The sequence below is a fragment of the Larimichthys crocea genome, chromosome XVIII (genome assembly GCF_000972845.2).
Source record: "Larimichthys crocea isolate SSNF chromosome XVIII, L_crocea_2.0, whole genome shotgun sequence".
Taxonomy (NCBI): Eukaryota; Metazoa; Chordata; class Actinopteri; family Sciaenidae; genus Larimichthys; species Larimichthys crocea.
In genome coordinates, this window is record NC_040028.1 from 14,150,847 (window position 1) to 14,170,909 (window position 20,063).

General features: G+C 39.0%; 2 protein-coding genes and 1 long non-coding RNA gene across 4 annotated transcripts; 2 read left to right on the plus strand and 1 right to left on the minus strand.

Annotated features, from left to right (window-relative positions):
• The first annotated feature begins 340 nt into the window (after positions 1 to 340).
• On the plus strand, positions 341 to 2,600 carry LOC109137359 (uncharacterized). Its single transcript, XR_003464173.1, has 3 exons — positions 341 to 510; positions 1,477 to 1,554; positions 2,320 to 2,600. It is a non-coding gene; the product is annotated as an uncharacterized LOC109137359 (long non-coding RNA).
• Positions 2,601 to 3,696: 1,096 nt separating this feature from the next.
• abcb11a (ATP-binding cassette, sub-family B (MDR/TAP), member 11a) lies at positions 3,697 to 12,310 on the minus strand. The gene is made up of 27 exons (XM_027290770.1): positions 12,223 to 12,310; positions 12,092 to 12,104; positions 11,964 to 12,009; positions 11,590 to 11,831; positions 11,427 to 11,511; positions 11,202 to 11,335; positions 10,947 to 11,118; positions 10,744 to 10,868; positions 10,440 to 10,614; positions 10,233 to 10,346; positions 10,018 to 10,128; positions 9,815 to 9,940; positions 9,530 to 9,733; positions 9,280 to 9,450; positions 8,974 to 9,163; positions 8,295 to 8,355; positions 6,739 to 6,817; positions 6,481 to 6,645; positions 6,273 to 6,377; positions 6,009 to 6,170; positions 5,690 to 5,893; positions 5,363 to 5,604; positions 5,112 to 5,268; positions 4,819 to 5,016; positions 4,506 to 4,712; positions 4,033 to 4,179; positions 3,697 to 3,928 (listed from the first exon to the last, which is right to left on the minus strand). The coding sequence occupies exons 1-27, from the start codon at positions 12,269 to 12,271 to the stop codon at positions 3,728 to 3,730; spliced, it is 3,885 nt and encodes a 1,294-aa protein (XP_027146571.1). The 5' UTR covers positions 12,272 to 12,310; the 3' UTR covers positions 3,697 to 3,727.
• Positions 12,311 to 16,054: 3,744 nt separating this feature from the next.
• Positions 16,055 to 20,059, plus strand: dhrs9 (dehydrogenase/reductase (SDR family) member 9). 2 transcript variants are annotated; one of them, XM_010756602.3, is made up of 6 exons: positions 16,055 to 16,253; positions 17,258 to 17,306; positions 17,618 to 17,934; positions 18,035 to 18,293; positions 18,390 to 18,553; positions 19,706 to 20,059. In XM_010756602.3, exons 3-6 carry the CDS (start codon positions 17,622 to 17,624, stop codon positions 19,927 to 19,929), a joined length of 960 nt encoding a protein of 319 aa, XP_010754904.2. In that variant the 5' UTR covers positions 16,055 to 16,253; positions 17,258 to 17,306; positions 17,618 to 17,621; the 3' UTR covers positions 19,930 to 20,059. The 2 variants fall into 2 exon arrangements, with proteins under 2 accessions (XP_010754904.2, XP_010754903.2); XM_010756601.3 differs by having other exon boundaries at positions 16,056 to 16,253; positions 17,258 to 17,403.
• The last annotated feature ends 4 nt before the right edge of the window (positions 20,060 to 20,063 follow it).

A 20,063-nucleotide genomic window follows, 5' to 3' on the forward strand; every position in this document is an offset into this window, starting at 1 on the left:
AAAATAGTGTTGAATGTGGAGCTGAAGTCTATAAACAGCATCCTCACATATGTCCCATTTAGCTCAAGGTGGGTCAGTGCAGCATGGAGAGCTGTTTGACGGCATTGTCTGTGGACTCTGTAGATTGTATGTGTTTTAAAACCAGTCTTGTGATAGGTGTGTGTATTCTCAGTGAACATCGCAGCAAAACATCAAAACTGTCCATCTACAGATATCCTGTGGATCTGTCATTACCATGTTTTCTTTACATTTTAAAAACCACAGTTCATCTTTTTAAGAGCACTTGTATGTGCAAAATGTGCAGAAACAGTATTTTAACTCGACGTTTGCACGTGAACATCCTCAGATTCACCACGAGGTGGTGAAGAGTGGCAGTAAAGACAGGGGAAGTCAAACAAACGTCATTTCCTGTGTTCAGTCCCCGCCTCTTGCAGACCGCGGATTTTTTAAAAATAACGACTGTTTGAGGAGTCAGACTGAAGTCAAAGGCTGCACGTTTATTTAAAGCTTGTAAGTACCGTGTCTATATTTAAACAAACCAACGAATGTGAAATACATCTGTAAACAAGTCACTTCGTTTCATCTCTTGCTCAAGCAAGGCGAGTTCTGAAGCAAGCAACGGCTAACTGACTAACCGCTAGCGATTCCCGGTGTTTCGGTTTAAGGAGTGACCGTGTTAACTGCCGACTGTCTTTAGTTGTCATAGTTACGGCAGCCGTTGTAAACAGGAAGATGGGTTATTTGTTTATTTTTAATTAAGGTTACAATGTAAAAAAAAAACCCAAAACAAACAAACACCCGTGAATCTGATTCGTGTCTTGTTCGACAATTACGTGTTATTTTCCTGTTTCAGCAGTTGTCGTAACTACGACATTTCGGCTGACGGTCGCCAGTTAACACGGCGACTCGTTAAACCGTAACACCGTAAAGTTAACCTGCTTATATGACACCAGTTATAGGGTTATACAGTTATCCTCTCCAACTCAGCTGTTATCTGTCAACACTTTACTCGGTAACGTTAATGTTATACACGGACAAACGTAACTAACGTAACTTAATGTTGTTGTTTTAACAGATGTTAAAGTCAACCAATCCCAATTTATGGTTAATTAATGTATTATTTATATAACAACCATATAGGCTTGCAGGTATATGTGTGGTGGTTTAACTATTGATCTGTGCCATACCTTTTTACACTGTTTTATATGATAGGTAAGGGCACCTATCATATAAAACAGTGTAAAAAGGTATGGCACAGATCTTAAAATAAATTAATTTACAGAAAGTGGACTGGATATCATCATCTTTGGCCTTTTGTATTTATTTCTCAATACAGCCAGACATTAAATATATAAATGACAATAATACACTGACGATATGAACAGCTACAATCTATACTGCAATATGAATATAGCTGAGAATAATTTAATTTAAGTGCACATGATGAAACCTGTCCTGTTGTTGTTTTTCTCGCAGACATCTGAACATCATGACGTCCATCACTGATCCCAACATGAGTGACCGGTTATCATTACATTATTTATACCGCTGGAGGTAATTTGTTTGATTTAGGATGAGTTTTGTATTTTTGATCTTCATGAGTCAAGTCAGTCAGGCATCAGATGATTTGACTTGGCTTAACACAGGCAGCTCCTCAACATAAGTTGACGGGAAATTACGTGTCTTCCCGTTAAGTTTGCCAAACCACCAACCATTGTCTTCCTTTATGTGAATATCTAGTGATCTCAGCCTTTTTAAGTCATATCTTAAGAGCCCCTTTTTTAGATTGGCGTTTTATTCCAACTAGGGCAGTGCCGTTCCTCAAGTGTACTCCTTCTGTCTGCTGCTTTTTACGTATTTCTGAGAGGTTTTTACCACTATAGCACTTTTAATTTTAATTGTATTCATTAGGTATGTACATTTTATGTATTGTTTTTATGGCTTTGTTGTAAAGCACTTTGGTTACCGTCTGGCCATTGTAAAGGGCTATATAAATAAACTTGATTTGATTTCATACATGTAAAGATTGTGTAGTAGCTCAGAAATTATAATTAAAGGCTGGATAACAACTGAAATGTTGTGATTGAGCATGTACTGAAACACTCATTCAAAAAACATCCCCAGAACTCGGAAGATCAAACCTGCAACGACAGAAGTATTTAGACGTATTATTAGAAGTATTATTTCAGTGCTAAAGGTAACACTGATGTAATGGTATGATACAAAATAAAAACTCTGCACAGAGGTGACAGTGGAGGAAGGCCTCGTGAAGTTCAGAGTAGAATGATGTAACATTTTTATCCATGTTTCTTTATACAGGAAGTCCATTCTGTCACGCCATGGGCTCGTCATATGTGTGGTATGTGATGATCATTCTGCTCTGAACTTCACGAGGCCTTCCTCCACTATCAACTCTGTGCAGAGTTTGTGAAACCTGTTTTGTGACTCTTATCTAACCTTGATCTCCTCGTGCTTCATGAAGTCTTCCAGCTCATGGTGGAATTGTTGCGTTTCTGTTAATAATATTATAAAGAGTACGGTCTAGACCTGCTTTGTATGAAAAGTGTCATGAGATAACTTTTGTTATGATTTGGCGCTATATAAATACAATTGAATAAAAGATTTTTATAATTTTGGAAAATCATTCATTCAGTTTTAAAGATCCATGGTAACAGTTCAACAACATATGTCAGATCTAACATCTCTGCATTTTGAAGGACCCATTAAATCTTTCAGGGTTTCTCTGCTGCAGCACCCACACACATGTATGATCGGTTTATTTGTGTATCCTGCTCTGTTTGAACTATATTAAGTTCTATGAGTCACTTCAAATTCAGACATTATTCAGCCAAAATGTAATGAGGTAGAACAGAGTCTGTAATGTAACTACATTGGGCAGATTAGTTAAACTCTACAGCAGAACCCATTTACACATCTTGTCTGTGGTTTCTTAGTGTTCAGTGGCACCTGAGGTCTGGCACTAAATGATGTACAGTAATTGTGCTAAGTGAGCAGGCTATTTGCTAAGTATTATAATATATTATGTGTGTGTGTGTATGTATGTATGTATGTATGTATGTATGTATATATATATATATATGTATATGTATATATGTATATATGTATGTATATATATATGTCTCTCTATCTATAGTATATTATGTAGATATATGTAATCTATATTGTATAATATATATCTATATGTCTATGTGTGTGTGTGTGTGTGTGTGTGTAATTCTCTATATGTAGATATATATATATCTTTATCATATATATATTATAGTATTAAAATCAACTTTTTACTGATTATTTCAGAAACGATGAGCTAGAGATACTCCTCCAGATTCACTAATTTCACTAAAAACATTAGAAAAACAAATGTTCAGGACTGTATTATTGTTACTCAACTATTTGGATTTCTCAAGACAAATGCAAGGATAATACAAAACTCACTGGTAGACTCTGAAAACGTGTTTCCTTGGAGAAAGAAGAAGTAGAAATAGAATATTTATTGATTCCTGGAGGGGCAATTCTTGGGGGAAGAAACAGAAGATGAGAACAGTTTCATCCCTATATGCCTCCCCATGATTTACATACAATCTTGTTGCATAAATCTAATGTCAGTACTTCACCAAAGATTTTCCCAGTGTGATACCACAAGTGAACACATTTATTCAAACGTACAATAAGATATAAAATCACTTTGATCATACGTGGTTGCAGGTGTCTAGCTAATAGGAGCGCCTGTTGTCACCAGTTTATAATAGGCGCCTTTCTCTGCCATGAGTTTATCATGTGTGCCTCGTTCTATGACAGCTCCATTAGACATCACCGCTATGATGTCAGCCTTCTGGATAGTAGACAGCCGGTGAGCGATGACAATGCAAGTTCGTCCTTTCATTGCCTCATCCAGAGCACACTGGACAATCTGCAGGAAAACAGAACCCACTTTAAGTAGACTCATATCATAAAAAGATCTACTTATGAAAATGAGTATATGGCTTTATGTTTATGTGTTTATAAATGTATTACCTTTTCACTTTCTGTGTCAAGGGCAGAGGTAGCTTCATCTAGTAGCAGGATCTTGGGGTTTCTGACGATGGCCCGGGCAATGGCAACGCGTTGTTTTTGTCCTCTTGACAGCTGGGAGCCATGGGCACCTACCTGAGTCTCATATTTCTAAAAATGTAAATGAGAGAAGTGGAGAAAGCAAAAGAGTACAAAGTCAACAATGCTTTTCATGCATAAATATAATAATAATAATATAATATGAAACTTTTCTACAAAATAAAGATGAAAGTACAACTCATAATGATAATGCTCTCTACTTTCTTGACCACCCTGCCAGTTCTCTGCAATAAATAACTGTTAAATAAGCAAACTATATCATACCATGAATACCAAAGTCAAATTAACCTTCAACAAAGCTAAAAGAGTTGCTTACAATACCTAATCAATAACCAAGATTAATGACAGGATAGGATGCTTCAGATATTTGAACTCACATTTGGTAGCGACATGACAAAGTCATGAAGGTAGGCTTTCTTAGCGGCCTCAACAATCTCTTCCATGCTAACACTGCGTGTGTTATCTCCATATTGAATATTCTCCGCTATGCTGCAGCCAAACAACACTGGCTCCTGGGACACTATGCCAATCTGAGATCTTAGGAAGGGCACATTGACCCTAAGAGATGGGCGGCCATCAATCAACTGAAAATAACAGATGACATGATTAAAACAGAGTCAATGTCTTTGGAATAGATTATACAGATTTTTTTTTTATTAACAAAATGCATGTCTAAATCAGTCTACCTACCACTTTCCCATCATCAGGGTCATAGAACCTTTCTAACAGTTGGACACTGGTGCTTTTCCCACAGCCACTGCTCCCAACAAACGCCAAAGTCTGACCAGGCTTCACAGACACAACCAGGTCATTCAACACCTGGACATCTGGCCGTGTTGGATAGGTGAACTTGCAGTTGACGAATTTTATTTCACCTCTGAAGTTTTCCTAAAGATGGATAATTCAGCTTAATCATTAAGAAATAACATAACAAAATGACATCTTATTATACATGATACAATCTTAGTAATGAATTCACCAACCCATTTCTCTCCTTCTGTGTGGCTCATGCTGATTTTAGGAACTCTGTCCAATAGTTTGAAAAAATGAGCAGCTGCAGATTTGGCTTTGGCATAACCTGGAGTGAAGGAGGAAGCTCTGCCCAGTGCTGTCCCACTGACAACTACAGCTGAAATCACTCTGGAGAAACACCAGGTTGATGTTTGATAATCACATCACAAAACACAAACAATATTTTAATATAGTATCTGAATAAGACAACAATTTTACCAACCTAAAAACCATCATGTAATGTAACCCCTCAGCGCTAACCAGATAACCTCCATATCTAAATGCAGCAGCATTTGCCATGAAGATGACACACTGAGCAAAACCAAAGCAGAGTCCATAGACGTTGGCTCTCTTCTTGGCAGATTTATATGGAGGCTCGAGTTTCTCCTCATATGATTCCACAAATGAGTTCTCTTTGGCCAATCCTGCAATCGTCCTGATGTTAGCAAGAGCCTCACTGGATACCTGTGGGAGAAAGTTATGATCTTATACTGTAGCCTTTGGTTTCTCAGAGAGATGTATAGGGTCACCAATCTTCCATGGTGCTTACCTGACCTGCTTCTTCCATGGCTTTTTTATCTTTATTTTCAAAACCTATCAGCATTTTGGCTTGGAATGCCCCAGATAGCCCAATGAATGGCAAGAAGCACAAAACTACCAAAGCTAATTTCCAACTGAAGTAGAATGCAATGATCAAAGATGCTCCAATGTTGGTCAGCGAGTTGACGATCATTCCAATCTGAGATCCCGTTGCCTGCAGAAACCACACCAGCCACATTTAAAACAATGTTGCAGTACCAAACCTATGCATATTGTATTTTTAAATAACATGATATGTATACACGCATGTCTGTTAAACCATTACTTACCCCTTGCACCATGGATGCATCAGTGGCCAGTCTGGTGGTCAGAGCTCCAGGGCTGTTTCTGGGGTCATCAAACCAGCCAACCTCTTGACTCAACATGGCCTGGAAGCCCAGTTTCCTTAGACGACGGGTCAGCAGCTCTCCAGACTTTGCAAAAGCAAAGCCCTGGAACATTAAATTAGATTGTTTCAATTGTTTTGTTCTGCTTCATTACAAAGATATGCATACACTTAGTATCTTAATCATGTTGCAAATTCTGATACAAACCTGTAAAAATTGGGAAAAGAAACTAGCCACAGCTACAATGCAAAATAGAACACATATCCCGTTGATCTGCTCCCTCTGTTCATTCGAGTCAGGAATGGAAAACGTCTGCAAATACATAGATCATGTAAGTAATTTGCACTTCAACACACTTCTTTAGAACAATAATTCATCACAAGCTATGGAAGCCTATGAAATATGCAAACCTCACCCCAAGAATTTGACTGAACAGGACAGCATAGATGGGGTTGACAGAGCCATTGACAGCAGCTCCCAGAGACCCCATCAGCATGTAGGGCCATTCTGGTTGGTTGTATTTGAGGATTCGTGCTACTGGGGCAGTCTCTACATATTCACCTGGTTCATCTTTACAATTCTGTTAAAGAATAAGCACTGAAGCTATTCATTTACACTGCACAGCTTCTAATAAAGGAAATGTATTTCATAACGTGAAAGAGAACTTCAGTACATTGTCTGATGTGATCTTGAGGCCGTCTGATAATGAATCCGTTGACAATTTGCTCTGAGATCGCAGTCGAATAGAGCCACTAGAGGATAGAGAACAATAGATTTTATTTATTTAGTGATATAATGATATCTGTTATTACCAGAGATGTGTACTCAAGTCATTGTGACTTGGACTTAAGTCACTGTTTTGACAACCTGCAACTGGACTTGACAAAAAATAAATGACTTGAGACTTGACTTGGACTTGATCCCTCAAAGAATCGCTAACTTCACGTGGTGGGGTTTGTGTGTCTCTGTGATCCTGAAGGCTCTGTTGTCTCAAGCAATAACACCTCGTAGGGTCTCCCAAGGTAAATTGGTCCCAGGGGAGGGATCAGACGAAATGTGATTCATCAAAACCCTTATGAATTGGAACCAATATTGTTGGACCTTGATCAGGGAATCCAGGGTGCCATTCTGAAGCCAGACCTGGGAGAGAAGCTTGCATCTGGTGACTCTCCATTGGTCCATAGGGACCAGGCAGGCACAGCCAGAAAAAGTGCTTGGAGATGTATAGGGGTTGCGCTTTGAAAGCCAGGTGGCAATCAAAGAGACGTTCTAGGTCCTAGGGACGTGACAGCACTGGTGGGGAAGGAACCAGAGCTGGTGCGGGACTATAACAAGATATAGTTTGGTTCCCCTCAGAGCACACATGTCACATGTCTTGACAGAGTTTTCAAGACATGTGGTCACAGTTGTTAAGTAAGGGAAGCATGGCTTGGCTAAGAGCACTTTTGAGGACCTCCTGAACTCAACCATACCTTTTAAGGAGGAGGGAGAATGGGAAAGAGAAGGCAAAGAAAGCCTTGCCCATATTTCTGGCAAAGTAAAGCCCTGGAAGGTAGGTAGTCAGGAAGCTTTTAGGGTGGTGGATTTTTCCATTTTTACTATCTCCAAAAAGGTGGACCAGAGGGTGTGCTCCAAATTTGTGGACATGGAAGAAGCCTATGAGTCCACTGGGCAGTCCTGTTGGGGGCACTGAGTAAGCATGGGGTAAAAGTGTCATCTCTATGAGCCATCTGGTCCATAAATCAAAAGTGAGAGCTGTGTCCATATTCTCAGAACAAAGTCAAATACATTCTCAGTAGGTGTTGGACTCTGCCAAGGTTGACCCTTTTCTTCAATTCTGTTTGTGATATTCATGAACAGGATCTCAAGATGCAGCCAGGGTCAAGAAGGTGTCCGGTTTGGGAACCTCCGAATTGCATCTCTGCTTTTGCAGATTATGTGGTTCTGTTGGCTTCATCAAACCATGACCTTCAGCATGCACTAGAGGTGATTTGCAGCAAGTGTGAAGCGGCTGGGACAGGAGTCAGCACCTTCAAGTCTGAGATTGTGGATCTCTGCAGAACCTGTTTGAGGGACTATATAGCCCAGGACTATGTAGTTGGGGAATTGACTTTTCATGCCCAAGAAATTACTTGCCACTTGCTAGAGACTTGGGCCTAATGACTTGAGTCACATGTCTGGTTATAACATTTTTTCTTTCTGACTATGATCTTTTTGAAATGGATTTACCTTTTACTCGATCTGCAACTACCATTCCTAAAGCTTCTCACTTTTAGATCAAAGTCTTCATCTGGCAGAAAAAATAAATAAATAAATACAGCTTTAATACAAGTATTTAGGCATTTACTGTCACTGGGAGACCTAATGTAACTCAGCCATCATTAATGTCATCAAGTCCACCTTTTTCTGGATTCAACATGTCAAAATGTTCGCTGTGGAACCAATCTATTTGTGTACACTGAACATTGAATACAATACTAGTTTTATTTTATTTAGGCCTCTTTTACAGCAAACATATTGGATTGTCCTTACATAGGTGTGATTAATAACATTTCCTATGGCTTCATTACATATAGGTTCAGCAGTTCCAGGGCTCCTGTAATGTGTATGTTGAGTCAGTGGCAATTCTTAAGACCCATATGATTGGGACCATTGTTCAGGTTATCAGCAACACCTGTGCTTTTCCTGCTATGACATCTGGCTTAATATGACAATGTCAGATAGCAATACAGTCAAGACAACTATTTATTAATATGAATTTATATATACTTAATTCATCTTTTAAGTCATTTATTAAGCAAAAAAAATATATTTCCATGTTATAAAATGGAATGACTGAATACATTTCTGTTGTGGACTGTTTGTTGGACAAAATAAGACATTAGTTGCAGCCCTATGTAAATCCTACCATTAGGTGTGCTGGATGTGTCTTGGTTCTGCAGGGTGACCAGGGTGAAGTAGACACCTTGCCTTTCTATTAGCTCACTGTGTGTTCCCTTCTCCACAGCCTGTCCATGCTCAAAACCAATGATGACGTCTGCATTTCTAATGGTGGAAAGACGGTGCGCTATAGAAATTGTTGTCCTGCCCATGCGGACCTGCACATACACACATATACATGTACCAGTGATTAGTGTGTCATTCACACAAAACATGATGTGTTGCTGAATGATTGATGGTCAGTTATGTAGTCTATGGTCAGAGAGTGGCTCACCTTGTCCAGGGCCTCCTGAACAACAGCTTCACTCTCATTATCTAAGGCGGATGTGGCCATATCCAGCAACAGGATCCTTGGGTTTCGGATCAGAGCTCGAGCGATTGCAATCCTCTGCTTCTGTCCTCCACTCATCTGTCCTCCACCTTCTCCGACGAGAGTATCAAATTTCTGAAGCAAAAAAGCCAACATGTTGATTTTTATATGTTAAAACTAAAAACCAACACAAAAATCACATATTAGACTCTACCTGTGGCAGATCCATGATAAAATTATACGCATTAGCCTCTTTTGTTGCCTGGATAATGTCTTCCATGGTTACTCCAGGTCGACCGAACCGGATGTTTTCTGCAATGGTCGTAGAAAACAGCACTGGTTCCTGCTCTACAATACCAATGAGAGATCGGAGCCACTGGATGTTTAAAGTACGAATGTCATGACCGTCCAAAGTCACCTGAGGATGAGAATTATAGATGTGACATTACACTGAAGCCTTCAAACTTTCCACCGATCTTCTGTGTGTCTGTGCAGTTACCATTCCTTCCTTTGGGTCATAAAACCTTTGGATGAGCTGGATTGTGGTGCTCTTTCCAGAACCACTCGGTCCCACAAAAGCAGTGGTTTCTCCTGCATTGATCTGCATGCTCAGATCATTTAAAATCTGAAAAAAGGAAAATGTTATCCAGTTAAATAGTGAGAGCTGAGAAATAGACAAAAAAGTGAAGAAAAGAAATTTACCATGACATCAGGCCGGGATGGGTAGAAGAAAGTGACATTATGGAATTTAATGTCACCTTTAACTGTGTCTAATTTGTGACCTTCTCCTGAGAGACAATCAATTTCTGGTTCCTGCGAATGTAACAACGCAGAACTTTATTTTATGGTGATAATACTTCTCTCTTATTAGTACTGTTTCCAATCTGGATTGAATCTGCAATAAAGTAAGATGTTACCCGATCAATTGTGTTAAAAATGTTCTTTGCTGCAGCACGGCCAGAAGCGAAGGCCTCCAGGCAGGGTGAGGCCTGGCCAAGGTTCATAGCTGCCACAAGTACACCAAAGAACACCTGAAAAAAGCAGCCACATGATGAAACAAAGGCTACTGTCGTTCAAATACACATATAGCTTATCAGAAGTTGAGTGCATGTAATTTTCCATACTTGAATGAGATTTCCAGGAGAAAGCTCCTTGGTTTCAATGACCAATTTAGATCCATACCAAAAGGCCAAAGCATAACAAAGGAAAATGATGCACCACAGGTATCCTTGAAAAACGCCAATGATTGTGCCCTTTTTCACACCCCAGACCTGAGCTTCCTCAAGGTTGCCGTCATATCTGTACAAATTTCATATTTTAACTTCAGTTCCAATCATGCAGTAATGGTTCATTTACAAAGTACAAAAACATCAGGAAGGAGCTTGGAGTTGTGTATCTTGTGATCTTCATGTGAAAATGACAAAATACCTCTCAGCTTCTTTTCCCTGCCCACCAAACGCTGCTACCGTTCTGATGGATGACAGGACCTCGTCAGCCACTGCTCCTGCCTTTGCGTAGGCCTTTAGTTCTCGTCCTGTCAGCCGAGCCACAGCCTTCGGCAGCAAGACAGAAATTTATACAAAAAACATTTAAAACAAATATTGCTTATTGTTTCACAGATGGTCTCTTACCATGGCCATAAGTCCAGCAGCTACTCCTATCAGTGGACTCACTGCTATGACCACCAAAGTCAGCTTCCATCCGCCAATGAATCCAACCATGAAGCCAAACACAAATGTAGAAATCCTCTCAATGAAGATAGACATCTGGTCAGCTATGGCATTGTTGATCTTGTTGATATCACTGCAAAGGAACAGAAACACTGTTCTGAGTAAAACATTCACACTGATAACAGCCTCTTCTGCAGATAAAGAGCCCCAACTCACTCTGATATCCTTGTGTTCAGTTCACCAACAGAGTTGCAGTCAAACCATCCAATCTCCATTCGCATTATTTTTCTGAAATAGGTCTTTCTTATTTGATGAATTTGTCTTGCAGCCGCTGTCACCCAGAAGGCAATCTACAGTTTTAACAATCAGAGTGGTACAAAATTATTTGTGTGAAATAATGTGTCAAATTAAAGCTGAATATTTTAAGCATTAAACACTTACCTGAAAATAACTAACAATCAGAACTCCAAATCCGATTCCAACATAGTAATATGCAAATGTGGTCATCTGTCTTTCAATATCCACCCTGCCAAGAGACTAAAATGTGTAACAGCAGCTTTTACCCTGTAACAACAGTCACATGAGCAATTAACTGAAGACTTACCCACAGTACACTGTGTTATTTTCAGCTGTTTCATATATAGAGCCATTTTTCCAGTAGATTGTGTTGTTGATGCATGTCTTGTTTGGGTCTTTTAGTTCTTGGACTTCAAGCTCATAGGCCACAAATGTGTTCGTTACCATGCCATACACAAGAAGCATGAGAGGTGCAGCTGCACCGTGTAAGAGGGCGCACAAACTCCCCAGTACCATCATCACCTTGTCTTTCCAGGTGGCAAATCGAAACTGCAAAAAGGAATTTGAGAATTCAAAAATGGGTAAAATAATTGTCTGAATATACTTATTATAAGTAATCTACCAAATGAATGTAAAATATTGTAAAATGTAGTGACTCCAAAACAAAGATGCAGTATTTACCAGCTCAAAGTATCCAACACTTGTTTCTTTATTTTTCTTCTCATCTCTGAAACACAAAATTAAATTGAAGCCCCAAGAATATTTCATGACAACATATTGTGGCCTGAAAAATCTCAAAATACACTTACCCATTCTCAATGTCTGAAAGAAAATAAAATAAAAGTTATATTTACAGTCAATATTTTTCTCTTTCTTTTTATTTGCTGTTATTGAGTCCAGGTTTGTTTTGTTTTGTTTTTTGGCAATGAAAATGACTCACCTCTGTCATCTGTTGTAGATTTGATCGTTTTCTTTGTGTTTGCTGCCATGAGTCTGGCAGGTCCTCACTTGACAACAGTGGATAAAAGTCCTGGACCAAAATAATTATCACAAGTCTATTAAAACCAATGCTTGGTAGAAGTTACGTGAATAAATCCAGAGCCAGCGGTGGAGCAGGGCAGGCAGACAACAAAACCTGTTCCTTCTTCTAAAAAATTACATATTATATATTATAAGTTGGAAAATATCTAAATAAATTAAATATATCCAGTGGAGTATATATAAGACAGCAGTATATAGGCTATAGGAAGATGAGCAAAATGTACTGTACCTGGACTACTTCAGAAATCCACTAGCACCACTGAGCCTCATCATAGTAACTCCCTATCTTATTTACAGGTAACCTATGCTTGTCCTTCCCCATTATCTACAACCTCATTAGACTGATAAGGGTTGTGTCAGCTCTAGACCTTCACGAAACTTCCTTCGAAAGCCTAAATCAAGTTACCTGCAATTACTGTAATTCTACTATTATATATTTAAAAACAAATCAAGTATGACTTTCTAGATTGTGAAGTAACATTTTTTGGAAAAGTATCCTTTTGTATAAAAAAAAAAAGTTTACATATAAATCATGTGATTGTAAAATGAGGTTAATGACCGTGAGGCCATTAGTTATGGTCATGTGTTGTCTCAGTACATACATAATCCAATTTAAATGTCATAGATAGACAAAGTTTGGTCCCCAGACTGTTATTAGAACTCAGTTTCATGAAGCATTGTCAGTACAGAAAATATGAATATTTAAAATATGTGGTTTATTAAAAAGGAAATTAAGACACAATAATAGTAATCAAGCAGATGTTCAGGGGGTTAATGCCCGCTAGGACAAGTAGTAGAGAGGAATTTGCTCCTTTTTTACAGCCAGTTATCATTCACAACACAGGTGATTGATAATACCACAAATCAAAGAAACACGGTGATAACGCTTGAGAAACTATCTGCTCTGTTGCGTCTCTCTCATAGAGCTGAGGGTTGTCTGGCAAGGAGATGCCTGTACATGGTACATGAAATCCATAAAACAATAATCAAGTTTTAAGAAACACATATTTACAGTATACCGGACAGGACTTTTCGTGTATGTATGTTGGAAATACACTGAAAGTATGGTCCAAAAGTAATAACATCGACCAAACCAACACCTTTAAAGGTCAGTTATGAACACGTCATAACTTCTTGTTTGTTTAAATTAAAAACGTTAAAGTAGTGGTAAAGTAGCAGTGGGTTGCATGTGTTGCAGTGACATTTTGTTGGTTTGTTGGCAAAACTGCCAAAGCCACTATAGTTAACTTACAAAGGCACAGTAGCTGATACCATTAGCAACACTGAAAACATTTTGGCAGTGCATCAAATCAGTATTAGCATCCACAAGCTAAAATATACAAGTTGCTGGCAGATTTGCTTTACTTACTAGCCAAAAAAATAATAATAATAAGGCCACAGGGGCCATTTCGAATATTGAATGATGAATTTAATTAAGCTATCACTTTCAGAAGGCAAGAAAAGGTGTTGGTGGACATGTTCAGCAAATGGGTTAGTGTTTTTCCCTCATTTCCAAACAGGATTCAGACAATGTGACTAAGGTCCTCCTAAGAGAAATCATCCTACGATGGGGAATTTCCACCAAACTTAGCACTGGCAATGGTCCAACTTTTAGACATCATTTGAAGTGATCCATCCATCATTTCATAATCCATTTGAGATTACGGGAGGCAATCAAACATGGGGATTAGACCAGAAACCATATTGCTATATTCTAACCTGTATTAAGGCAGTATGTTAAAATACTGTGTCAACATATCAGTTTCCCCTTCAGCTCTGCACGGGTTTTACTGTCCACTCTAGGCAACTCACCACAGCACCTCTTCAAACCAGGAGGCTGTGTGGTGATTAAAGACTATCAAAGGAAGCACTGGAAATATTGCAGATAGATACTGTAGGTCCTTACTACCAGAGCTTCCTGACGAGACAGAGAGCAGTAAAGGTTGAAGGTTGTGCTGCCTGTGTTCACAGCAGATTCCTGACAGCTACCATGACTTCAGCTCCAATGTGTGCCAACCAAAATAAATTAAATTAAACCAGCACTGATGAAACATTTTTGGGCATATTCAAACAGGCTAGAACAACATGTACTAAGTGCTCTCACACTTTTACAAAACTGTAGATCTGTATTGCTTTTTATTTGTAAGACATTGTTTGTCTTCACAGGTTTTCTCATCCTGCTAAACATGTAAAAAATATAATATAGGAGGGGGCACAGCCTTGATGTACAGCCATGATGCACAGCCTAGATGCAGCCTTTCTGTGGGTCAGACCCAGGTCAAACAGTTTAGTAACCCACCTGCTGGGGTCAATAGTGGTGAATGTGGGACTCTAGACTCTAAACAGCATCCTCACCCATTTTTCCTTGAGGCGGGTTAGTGCAGAAGAGAAAAGTATTGTGATGGCATCATTTGTGGATTTACTTGCTATGCAGATATTGTGTGTTTTAGAACTAGTTCTTCAGAGCACTTCATTGTGTCAGGTGTGACACAGTTCCCAACACGCCCTGCAGCATTCTTGCCATTCACAGAGTAGCATGAATGACTCAGAGTTGGTTTTACCTCCTGTGTCTGTACGGTAAATGGTGCAATGGTTTGTAAAGAACATGCATAGATGCACAGATGAGCAGCACAGCTGAGTATGTGAGTTGCGCCCATGAAAAATTTGCCAAATCCTCTCTGACAAACAGCTTTTCTTTGCTGTTGACTCTTGTTTGGTGGATTGCATGATTGAAGTGTGAAGAAACAAGACATATTGGCAATTTAACAATTTATTCAGCCTCAGTAGCGTGTGATAGATAGATAGATAGATAGATAGATAGATAGATAGATAGATAGATAGATAGATAGATAGATAGATAGATAGATAGATAGATGCATGAGCATGCACATAAAGCAATCATAAACCATGTTTCTTTTTCACATCTGTTGCACTCTCCATTGTCTTCTTGTTCTTAAGTTGTTAAAAGGTTGCCACATTTTATTGAAAATATGTACACAAACATATAAATATCATGACTATCTGACTATATTGTATATGCCATACTCATTTAAGTTTTTCACAATGCACATTTGCACAAGTTAGTGCACAAGAGTATGTTCTTCCTCCTTCTATTCATACTGTTGTCACCGATTTTTACCTCATGCATCTATCTATCTATCTATCTATCTATCTATCTATCTATCTATCTATCTATCTATCTATCGTTGGGACCTATTTTAATGCCACCAGCAGCTCAAAGGCATTTTTTCAAGGTTGAGTGTGTTTGTAAAATAAAGCCATAAAGGATAAACATTTGATGTCATGTCATGTATTTTTACATTAGTAATTCATTTTTTCAGGTAGTTTTGCATTATTTTGGGTGATAAATTAATTAAATAGTTAGTAAGTTTTATTTATACAGCACATTTTTACACAGCATGCACTGACCAAAGTGCTTCACAATGTCAAAAATAAAATAAAATATTATAACATTTAAAAATATAAAATAACAACAACAACAACAACAACAATAATAATAATAATCAATAAAAAACAGTTAATAAAATGTGAGGATCCGTTTGGGAGCCGAAAGAGCCGACTCCTTGTAGTAAGCAGAGCCAAAAGAACCGACTCTCCAAAAAGAGCCGAAATTCCCATCAGTACTTTGCACCATCACACTATTTTCTTATTCATATTCTGTCTGTTACCTGTCGAGCTTGTTGGCCTTCTTTTTTATCTGTCTGTCTGTCTGTCTGTCCCACATGCAGACATTACCTGGGTCAGCAGCAGATGACGCTCTTTCTTCACACCTCATTTGTCCTGAGCCGAGTGCGGAAGACTTTGGCCGGAAGTCGCATAAAAACATCACAAAATTAAGAAGAAAACAAAGTTTTGTTGCTGTCGCCTTCATCTGTGTCTGTTTGAACTGACCCTGCACGACTGATTCATGTAAGTTGTCTGTTTTTTATCCCCACTGAGGTGTTTTAAACAGCTTTAAGTTGCCCCGGTGCTGTCCTCTTGACTGTCCGTGTACGAAGCGTTCAATCCCGGCTACAGTGGTAACGTGAAGCCCCTTCAGCACATGAGGAGTGATGTTAGTTAGATGTTCATTTCAGAACAATTTGGACCGAGAAAGAATGAGACACAAACAGATCTAATTAAATTAAAAAAGAAAAAAATCAAAACACAAAGATATCCAATTTAATATCACACATGTTGGAGTGTCTGTGATCAGTAAATTGATAATTTAAGCTGTTATTATAAATGAAGAAAACCTGATATTGCATATACTAAAACGTCAAATGTCTGATGTTAGGTATTAAAAAGTATTAATAGGAGTTGAACTAATCAGATAAAATATGAGTCTAACATTCCACATTTTCTCTGACCGCTTTGGTTTTATAAGAACTAAGATAATTATTTAATTTCTAACATTTGCACAGTTTGTTGTACAACTACGGTCATGGGAACTTCAGTGAAACTGATGGCAGACTTTTTTTTATCTACCGTGTATTTAATTTATCCGCCGTACTGAAGAAGATCATGTGTTACAGTTGAAAGCTCCAGAACAGCAACTGAAGTCTACCAAACACTAGAAAACTTTTAAAAGACAAGTCATGTAAAGACAGTGTGTCAAAAGTCATAGAGTTGTTTGTGATTGTGCAAAGAGGTCACAACACTAGATTAATTTTGAGATTATTTCCCGTCATGCACACAGTGGAAGAAACTGAAGTAGCTTTTGGCCACAGCTGTCCTCGAGTCTGTCCATTTTAATATGGTACAAATGGAGGATTGTGTTTATTGCAGCCATCTCAAACTGTGATATATCAGAACTATTTCATAGAAAATAAATCAGGACATTCTGCTGGCATCTTAAGACAAAGCCTGTATCTAATATTGTGATATGTTGGACAATTGAACAAAAAGTGTGTATCATTTCTGACCTCTCACAGATCACACAGGAGACACTTTCTATCCTGCGTCCAGTTTTCACCGCCAGAGGTAACTGGTCCACATCTCAACTGGCCACAAACGGACCTCTGTTCTCTGGATAGATTAAGACTGACACAGTGCTCTGGATGATATCCATAATCAGACTGTATGTTCTTAATTTTGCTTTCTTGCATGTTTTTATGAAAGTTATGCATAATTAATACAATCTTCTGAAGCAGCTCTCTCTCTTTTTTGTTTTTGTTTAATGTGAGTTATTTCTCATTGAACTCGCACAGTTTGGTTTTTAGGAGGCCATTCCCCTCCAGAGATCATCATGCCAAACATTAATATAATAACGTGGTTTTCTTCTTTGCCTATAGAAAAATGTTCATGTATGTCTTCGTACCGGTGGCTGTCTGTTTCATCTATCGTTGGTACAAGGAACGCAAAAGAGTGCCCAACAAGGGGAATAAATACGTCTACATCACTGGCTGTGACAGTGGATTTGGTAACGTCCTCGCGAAACACCTGGACCAGCTGGGCTTCTGTGTGATTGCAAGCTGTTACACAGAGAATGGTGAAGACGAGCTGAAGAAGAACGCCTCCGGCAGACTGACCACCATTCACCTGGATGTCACCGACTCTGAGAGCGTCAGGAAAGCAGCGGCGTTCATCAAGTCTGTGGTTGGAGAGAAAGGTGAGTGGCTTTGTTTTTTGTTTTTTTCACTTCTAGATGATGCAAAGTGCGTGTGAGTATTCTGATTCTCAACTCATTGTGTTTATTGTCTCATCATCAGGCTTGTGGGCTGTCGTGAACAACGCCGGAGTCTCTGTGCCATCCGGTCCCACCGACTGGCTCACCATCGATGATTTCAAGTCCATGATATCTGTCAATCTGTACGGCGTCATCGACGTAACGCTGAGCGTCCTCCCTCTCATCAAGATGACCAAGGGCAGAGTGGTGAACGTCGCCAGTGTGTTTGGGCGAATCAGCCCGTTCGGCGGACCTTACTGTGTATCCAAGTACGGAGTGGAGTCCTTCAATGACAGCCTGCGGTGAGACGACATGTAACTGGCTCATGCTGTATATACAGTACATTATTATTCTCACGAGTGGCGTCTCGACTTACAGTAACCCTCTTTGTGTTCCAGTTTAAACATGGCACCGTTTGGAGTGAAGGTCGCGTGCATTGAGCCAGGCTTCTTCAAAACGAATGTGACTGATACGGCGTTGGTAAAAGATAACATAAGGAACCTCTGGGACAAGTTGCCTCAGGATATAAAGGACGACTATGGAAAAGGTTTCCTGGCATCATGTGAGTTACTGCATCTTTTGTTTCCAATTTCCATCACCACTTATTCTTATGAGGGCTGCAGGGGGCTGGAGCTGATCCCAGCTGACACTGGGCGAGAGACAAGTCGCCAGTTCTGCTGTAAATAAATAATTATGTTGCCTATTTTTTTTTTCTTGTTCTTCTCTTTTTCTCTCCACTGTTCAAACGGAGGCTTTATTTATTTCTGCTATTAGAGGCAATATTATTTATACATATCTTTCATTATTGTGATGTATGTTCACATGTAGGATACAAAGAATAATTAGTGCTGCATTCACAGTCAAATTAATTCCCCAAATGAACCGGGTCTCTTAATTTTAAACTCTTGAATCTACAAGCCCTAAAAATACTGAAGGTACTAAAGGTGCAATCATCTTTGAGACTAAATCCTTCCTTAGAACAAACACGAGGAAACATTTTGAAGATCTCTTAAATAGAGGAAGAAGAGTGTGGAGCATAATTTGTTGACAGTAGTCAAGATGAGAGACAGTTTGACGGGTAACAGCACAGACACTGAATATTGTAAGCTTCCAGAAAGTTTCTGCAAAGAGGCAATCACTGTTGATAACAGCTGTTTTATCTGGTCTAAGGCTGTTCGGCCACACTGATATGTTTCAACCTTTAGCCCTTTTGTCATTTTTGCGTTAAATATTCAGCATGACTCCACATGCTGCTTTTGTCTGGGTTTGATTGATTAGAGGGAGAGCACTGGTCTGACTTTGGTCTCTGATGGTATGTATAGAAATAAATCCTGATTTTCTTTTCTTTTGTTGAGGATCTGATGCCCATCGGTGGCACAGAAATTCAATTTTATAATGAAATAATCATCCTGTGTCGTAGGAGCTTAATTATTTTCTGTAATTAGGCTCACTCAGCTCATCATAATTCAGAACTTATCTATTTTTAGTTTGAATGTTTCCTGAAAAAAACATTGTATGCATTTCTGTAGACAAATTACATATTTCTGCCAGTTCAGCTGATCTTCTAGCTTAGTGTTTAATTGTGGTTCGTTATTTGATAGTGTACTAATTGAACCTTGTCTGTATTTCACCTCTTAGCACTGCCAAAATTACAAAGCTCCTTCTGAGAAAGTAATTAATTAATTATTAATGAACTGAAATGCTTCTCTTTCAGCTCTTGACAAGTTGGATTCGAGGTTCAGGCAGTTGACGGACAGTGACCTGATGAAGGTGATCAGCTGTATGGAGCACGCCGTCTCTGCCGTTCACCCTCGCACTCGCTACTCTCCTGGATGGGACGCAAAGTTGCTGTGGTTGCCTCTGTCGTACATGCCAACCTGCATCACGGATAGACTTTTTATTCTAACCAACCCCAGACCAGAATTATCTGCACCGTAGTTTCTGTCAGATGAGTTTGTGGAGAAAAGTTTAAGGTCACACATGCATCTTTCATTTGCACTGCAATCAATGTTTGCACATAAAACTTTATACTATTGACAGCAATCTATAAAATGCCTGTATTGGAAAACTTG